The sequence below is a fragment of the Mizuhopecten yessoensis genome, unplaced genomic scaffold (genome assembly GCF_002113885.1).
Source record: "Mizuhopecten yessoensis strain PY_sf001 unplaced genomic scaffold, ASM211388v2 scaffold11097, whole genome shotgun sequence".
Classification (NCBI taxonomy): Eukaryota; Metazoa; Mollusca; class Bivalvia; order Pectinida; family Pectinidae; genus Mizuhopecten; species Mizuhopecten yessoensis.
In genome coordinates, this window is record NW_018408878.1 from 608,108 (window position 1) to 616,032 (window position 7,925).

Genomic DNA, 7,925 nt, shown 5'->3' on the forward strand with positions numbered 1-7,925 from the left:
AATCGTACTACAAATATTGTAGGATCCCTCAAGATCCCGTGACATGTAAGTTGCACACTTATTATTACATGTATTAGATCAAAACATAATTAACATAAATCACAACCTACAAAGTCTGACAATGATATTAGCACCAATTCATATGATAACTCAGATATTTCAGGAGATACAGAAATATGCTCTTGTTTATCTTAAAGGGAAGTGATTGAATTTTGGCAACTAATCAGTTTTAAGCAGATAAAGAAATCCTAATCTTTTCGAATTATTCTGACGTTTGTGTACGACATGTGTGTGAAAGTGACGATTTGTTTCTAAAATATCAATTAGTCGCTTATTTCCTGCATATTATAGAGGGCTGGAATTGACGATAGACCGATATAAAAAAAGTCGATAAAACGTCAGAAAAATTCAGACTTGTCTACACAGGGGTGGTCTGTTGGGTAAATTTGCCAATAAAATGTATTTAGTTTCAGTAAACACAACACATTTGACATGTGAAACAGTTCAAATTGGTTGAAATGCATGTAGGAATAATTATAAGGCATGCATGTAATTACAATCACTCCTTGATGCATCAGCTAAAACATTCAACTACCTGTTGAGTATTGATCAGCTTGCATTGAAAATCATCAGCAAAAATGTTCACAATAAAACGGCTAAAACATGTTAACAATATTTCCCCGACCTTAGAAGTCCTTAGATCATTATTTAACCGGTACATTTCAACACAAACAGTAAGAACTGAAATCGGGTAATCTCATACAAATATTGACTATTAAACTCATTCACCCCTTGAGATATATTTGAACTCTTCCAATTCAAAGGTTGGAATAGATCATTATGAAATGTCATGGATGAATGAGTTAAACTTGTTCGTGCCCAGTAATTAACACTGCATTGCATGATGCTGCTTGACTGTAGGATTTCGCCTTGTACTCCCACCCGACATATTCTCACAGTCGTCCTGTGGTTCCACTACAGTTCCTGTGAGTCAGTGTTCACCTCAAATCCGATAGAAAGACAGGACTCATTGTCCGAGTCCTGGGATTCAAGCGAGGACAAGACACTACTACTATTGTCTGGCTTTTCCTGGTCGGTTAGATGTTTGACAGACTTGTCCTTATCAGCTGAATGCTTGACAGTTGACTCTGCAACATGCGTCTGTCGGATGTCCGACAAACTATCCAGCATACTGTCAATACTGGACATCACATTGTCACCCGTGATCTCTGATGACAAGGAGTTATCTCCCTTGGACGTCTGTGAGGTCTCTGACAATGCTAAATGCTGCTCGGAGTTATTTCCCTTAGCTGTAACTGAATTCTTTTCCTGTGTCCTTGCTGAGTCGTCATTAACCTTGCCTTGTGTATCCTTCGAACGTCCTCCATCAACATCTGTTTCCGTGGAGACACATTGCGACGGAGACCTCATATCGCCCCCTACAGAGGATATTTCCTTATCACAGCTCTTTCTTGATTTTGTTGCCAGTGTTGATGACGGGTATGATGTTGCCTCACAGAAATTGTTGTCCAGTGCTGTGTTCGGGACCTCTGATGCTTCTGGTAATTCCTCACACAAATTGTCATCCTGTATAAGAATGGAATCAGTACAGTCAGACACGTCCGAATACCCGTCTGCAACGTCCACATTGTCAGTGGTGCTGCTCACAGCGGTCAGCCAAACATCGTCCGTAGCTGTCTGACCTTTGTCCCTAACGTCCGTGGAAGTTTGATGACCCCCAAGACGGTCGGACTGACCTTCGGACCCGTCACTACACTCCGATATATCTTCATACGTGTCTGTTGGTTTGGGTTCAAAGGAATTTTCTGGACTTTCTAAAGAACTTCCTTCAGTAGTTATGGAACTATTGTCAATTTCTAACACATTATTTTCATCTTTAGGGAGATGTTCTTCAACTGTTGAAGACAACGAAAGATTTTTTGTGGATTCAACTTTACTCTCTGAAGAACTTTTTCCACTTCCCGAAGAATCTTTGCCAGTTCCTGATGACTTGGGAACATCCATTTCATCCTTATCATTCACATTCACTATCCTTGAGGAATCGGTGCCCGTTTTTTCTTCAGCCAATAGAAACTCCGCTAAAACATTCTCAAACCCCCGATTCACAGTTCTGTCCTCCTGTGTTAGTTTTACCAGTGCAGTGAATATGTTCTGGGGTTGTTCTGCCTCCCCTGATGAGAGATCCTGATTTCTAGACGAAGGTCCTTCCTCCGCATCCATCATCTCCTCTGTCCTTCGCCCCGTCCTCGCGTCAGACAAACTCTCATTACCCTTGTCATCTGTGAGGACATCATTCTGGTGGACATTTGTATGGGAACCAGACTTTTTGTAATACTTTGATGGCCTCATGATGCTGATTTTTTTCCTCTTCTTTTCGCCAGAACTGCCTGCGCAAGTGGCACCAGTTTCTGACCCTTCATCTTGACACTCATGATTTTTTCCACTGTTCATTCTTACGCCTTCATGAGCCAACATCATGGCTAAATCCATAAGGTCCATTTTACAAATGTCTGTCATGATTATGGAAGGTTGCATGGCAACCACCATGACCTCTGACCTCTGATGTTTCGTGTGGATTTCCATGTAGTCTGTGTAGTGGTCAGGGTGGCGCTTGGTGATGTGCTGCTTCACGCGGAACGAGGTGGCGGCCATGAAACTACAGTACGCACAGCAGAAAGTGGTCCCCTCATTCCGTGCCGTTCCGTCCACGAGTCGTCCAAGTTCCTCTTCCACGGGTCTCCGAAGGTTTTCTGGAAGATGATGGGGACACAACTGGTTATAACCTCCGTGGGTCACCAGGTGGCGGCAGTAGACTTTAAGATCTTCACTACGGAAACAACACTGGTGGCAGAAGTAGCGTGTCAGCCCATGATCTGTAAGACACAAGAGGCAAATGAGAACTTCCCATTACTCAGTTATTAAACGCTGCCAATATGAAAATAGATCAGTTTGAGCGAGTTTTGTATCACAGACAGCTTAAATTGATCAATAATTATGCAATTTCAGTACTGACATTTTGTATTCCAACAAATTCTAAAATGTGGGTAAGCAGGGTTTTAACTATCACTGGAAAGAAAATGATTGTGCTTTATTGTAAACCAGAGGGATCTTTGCGCCCACCATCATACCATCTTAATTGGTTTGATTTATGTAAGTTACTTAATTTGAACCTACATTTGAAATTTAAGAAACTCTGTTCCCTCAAAATCTAAGATGGCTGCATGGTAGCCATTTTGCTATACTAATGAGCCTTGAAATGAAAAATTCAAAACTTAGGACCCAAATTCAAGAGATCCCACAAAGGGATCTTGGCGCACACCACTGTACGTACCATTTACTTCTATGTCAGTTCGATCTCTTCTCTTCTTTTCTATTATCTGTTTGATCAAGTCTTGTAAACAGTAAATGCACCTTGAGGTCACTCATACTGCTATACATTGTATAAGACAACCTTCACAGTAAGATTGTCATTTCACATATTTTCTAATAGAGTACTTAATGTGAAAGAAATATAACCCATCATTTCAATATGAGAAAGATCTGTTAAGTTCTTCCTGTGGCCATCTTGTTTTTATGTTCACTCTCAAAAGAAGGCATGCACAACTAAGGACCAAGGAGAACATACACATTTGAGAAAGATCCCTCCAGTACTTTCAATAACAAACTTCAACTTTCAAAATCCAAGATGGCTGCCAGTCTGACATTTTGTTCATGCTTAACAAGAGACCTAGGGCTTGTTCGTTTATGCGGGACAACCGGTTTGTCCGTTTTTAAATGTAACAATTTCCGGTATAAATCCTGGTTGACCTGGAAATTCTTATGCAGTCCTTGCAAGGCTTTGTCAAGGCTCGGCTGAAAGCGGCATCAGATTACTAGGTCCGACCTTGTTTAATAAACCAAAAACAACTGTGGTCTGACAGGTCCAACTGTTTAAACGAAAAACAGCCCAAGAGGTCTTACCTATTTCATCACTTGAACCGTCAGTCAGGGGTCGATGACGTTTTCTTCGATGTGGTACCATAACTTCCTCCTCCTCATTGTTGTCGTCTTCATCATCAGTACCATCAGATGAGGAAGATTCATCAGTGTCTTGATCTGAGGTAGAGGTTTCTTCTTCCTCTTCACTCTCCTCTGTCTTCTCGTCACTATCAGAGCTAAGACGTTGTGTCTTAGATGACTTTGAGGTTGACCTGTTTTGTTTTTGACGTTTCGTTTTCCTTTCAAAAGCCTCATTTTCATCGTCGGAATCTGATGAAATTCTCGCCCTTTTCCTTATTGTGGCTGTTTTAGTTTTTGGTGTTTGAATGGGTTGAGCGATGTCCGAGTCTGAGGACTCCAGGATTTGGTCGGGAATACTTGAGGCCTTGGCAGTAACACGCTTCGCCCTTGGCACGTTTTCTTCTTCAGCACCTAACAAAATAACAAATAGAAATATAACTTTTGTAACTTCTACACTGAAATAAAAATAACTTCTTTTTACTGATTATGACAAATAATGTTAATAACAAACTTCTGAAAACCTATGAAATTTACTGTACACCGGGGAATTTTAGCTGCAGTTTAATTTTTGTCTTTTTTTTTGCCCGTAAAGAGAGCGAATTTATCATCACAGCAAACCGTAGTAAGCGATATAATAAATTTAGTAATCAAATGTGAAGGCAAAATTAAAATTTGGGGAAAGTGATTTTTTTGGGAATATGGCAAAAATTTGACTATCTAGGCGAAACTTTCCCGATATACAGTAAACAGTTATAGATAAACTTGTTTACATTTTTACGACAGGATTTCGTGCCAGGGGATCCAAATCTGTAAATTGTAACAACTTGTCACAGTCAAGCTTCACTCACTAGTTGGACCACCCAATTGTCCAATCTTAACCCTTTCACCACTGTACCTGTAGACCATAATAGACTCATCCATATCAATACATGGGAGAGTCTACTAAAGTTACTTAGGGGTGAAAGGGTTAAAACCTGGATCCTGTCCTTCACTGTATTAGTGGAATATATACAGTATTTACACTCTCAGAAGAACAACAGTACATACTAGACTCATCCATATCAAAACATGGGAGAATCTACTAAATTTACTTAGGGGTGAAAGGGTTAAGCTTTAAAGCCAGTGATTAGTAAGTGATTTAGAAGATTAATATTTTTTTCCTATACATAGTAATCAACTCATCTCTCAATCCAGCCACTATTGCTGAAAACAGACTAAGGCAGCTGGATTAACCACAGGAGATAATAATGGTGACTGGATTATCTTCTAAATACCAGAAAACTTGAGTTTGCTCTGTCAATTTTTCGCACTACCATGGTAAAAATCCATATTCGTCCTGTGCTGATTTCAACCTTAATTTTTTTTCTGTTAAATTCAGATAATCTCAAAATTTCTGTCTATTGAGATATCTCATATAGACCCAATTTCTATGGTATTTCAAATACTCAAATTTTAAGATTATCACAAGATATCCAAATTTTAACACACCAAAATTAACAAGTAAATTTTGGTAAGTGATCAATTGAAAAATTCATCTACTTTTACATCAAAAGTTGACGTACCGGAATACACGTCGGTGTCGGAGGATTCTGATGACGTGTTTGACGCCGGACTAGACTCACTTGAGCTGTCTTTTGTTGCCTTTTTTTTGTATGGTTTGTCGAGCAGGTTAATGACTGGGGTTGCTACATTTTCAGTCGGATGGACCCTTGTCATGTGATCCACCACTGTGTACCTAAAGAAACAAAACATAGATTTGTCACAGTACATGAAAAATACTACCCGGAGCATTATACGCTATAATGGTCAGGTCAGATTAAAAATAAATTTGTCAATTTTTCAGATTTATATAAAATGCATTGTAAACCATCGTTAACTATTTTGGTTTTAAACCTCATGAATTGTCAATTCAAAATTCAAACATCATGAATATTTCTTCATATTGGTTAATATGGTATGAAAAGGAAAAAAAATATTGGTCTTTCAAACCTATCAATTACCGATTCCATAATTGATATTATCAGTCACTTGTATAAAACATCTCAAATTTAAGGAAAATCTCAAGCAATGTATTGTCTATGGGAAATCTTAGATTTGAGGAAATCTCAAGAGTTGAGATGTTTTATACAAGTGGGCCCTGGACGTAAGTGATAAATATATATACAATGTTATTTTTGCATTGAAAAAAGAAAAAAATGTAAAAACTTGTTCGTAAAAGGAGGGAACTTATGTACAGTAAACAACTCTGTCTATTGTTGTTGTCACTCTACTTCAGGATTATGAATACCATCAAATCAAATGTCACTTTTTCAAATATTGTGAAAACTGCATTCCATTTGTAACTTCGCAGGAATTTTGACCTTAATGCAGTAGCTATATGTACTAGTTTGTTTACTGAAGTTCTAGATAGAACATAGTTTTTAAATAATACTGTAGAATCATTTATTTTTGTGGGGTTAACTTTTCGTGGTTTTCATAGTATACTAGCCTGTTTCAAGGACATTATCTTTCGCTGATTTCTGATTTTCCCCTATCTATATCATACCAATTTTTTTTTTTTGTGGGGATTTAATTTCGTGGATTTATGATTTTACAGTCATTAAATTAAATGAACAATATGAGACTAGTAACTTTACTAGATTTGCACTACATTGGAAAAAATTCTTGATTCATAAATACTTGTGTATACATGTACCGGTATATATAAAAAAGTGTATTTTTGGAAAACTTTACTCTGTATACATAAAATATAACAAGTTATCTGAATGAGAACAATATGAATGAAAACAGACTGAATCAAATGTACAATCTCTAAATGATAACCTTCTGTATCTTAGCCGTACCTTGACATGTACTATGCCTTGGAATGGAAATAAAAAAATATGTGAAAATAAAAAATAAAAAATAAAAGTCCCATCAAATTATAAACTTATCACACAATTGATCACTGATTGTTTTTCTTCTTTAATTATCGAATAACCAGGATTATTTCTGGGTTTTTACAGTATTTCCTGAAAAAACTGTGCAATTTGCATAAATTAATCTGCACAATAAAAACAACAAGAGTCTCGCGGGGCGGAACAATATACGCCCCTCGAATGCCATATTGTGTTAAATATACTTTCTTACATTGAAATAAAATCTGCATCATTCTAAGAGTGGTTATTAATTAGCCGACATGCTATAAAAAATGTAGGAGAAAATCTCTGGACAAAAAAATCAAACACTGAAATGAACAAAGGGCAATAATTTTTGCAAACATTATCAAATCAAAATTCTTTTCAAGGAAACACAACAACATATCATGATTATTTAGCCTACAAAGTTTCAAAGAAATCCGTCAAAAAATGTAGGCGGAGATTGCCGGACAAAAAATCATATACTGAAATGAACAAAGGGCAATTACTTTTGGAAAAAATGTTGAATCAAAATTCTTTAAAGCGAGACACATCTTCATATCATGATTACAATGTATATCAAGTTTCAAAGTTTGTTTGTTTGTTTGTTTATGTTTAACGGCCCATCGACGGCTGTGGTCATTTAGGGCCATGGTGATTTATTTATTTATTTTACTTTTTTAACAAACATGTGAATAGCGAAGATAAAATCAGATAAAATGGTTCATTTTAAAAGTATTCGCATTGTATGTGTAGATAATTAAAAATGATAAAAGGGGGTTAAAATAATAAAAGAGATAAGGAATAGATGATATGGAATATGCGATATATATATAACGTCAAAAAGGATAAGGTGGGTTAAAAGACATCAGAGTCTATAAAATAGACCGATGTCTTTCAAATAGTTAAATAATGCCTTCGAATCCACGGAACTGAAAAGTGTTTTCATATCCGGGACTCGGAAGTAGTTATCACGAATGTGTTTAAAATCGGAACATTCTATTAAAA

At 37.0% G+C, this 7,925-nt stretch overlaps 1 protein-coding gene across 4 annotated transcripts in view; it reads right to left on the reverse strand.

Moving 5' to 3' along the window:
• Positions 1-333: 333 nt before the first annotated feature.
• Positions 334-7,925, reverse strand: part of LOC110465661 — a 26,615-nt gene continuing 19,023 nt past the window's right edge. For all 4 annotated transcript variants that reach the window (XM_021521618.1, XM_021521619.1, XM_021521617.1 and 1 more), the window contains 3 exons: positions 5,583-5,755; positions 3,982-4,431; positions 334-2,894 (listed from right to left, as the gene is read on the reverse strand). In XM_021521618.1, coding sequence (XP_021377293.1) covers positions 976-2,894; positions 3,982-4,431; positions 5,583-5,755 — 2,542 coding nt within the window. In that variant the 3' untranslated portion in view covers positions 334-975. The remainder of the gene's footprint in view (positions 2,895-3,981; positions 4,432-5,582; positions 5,756-7,925) is intronic.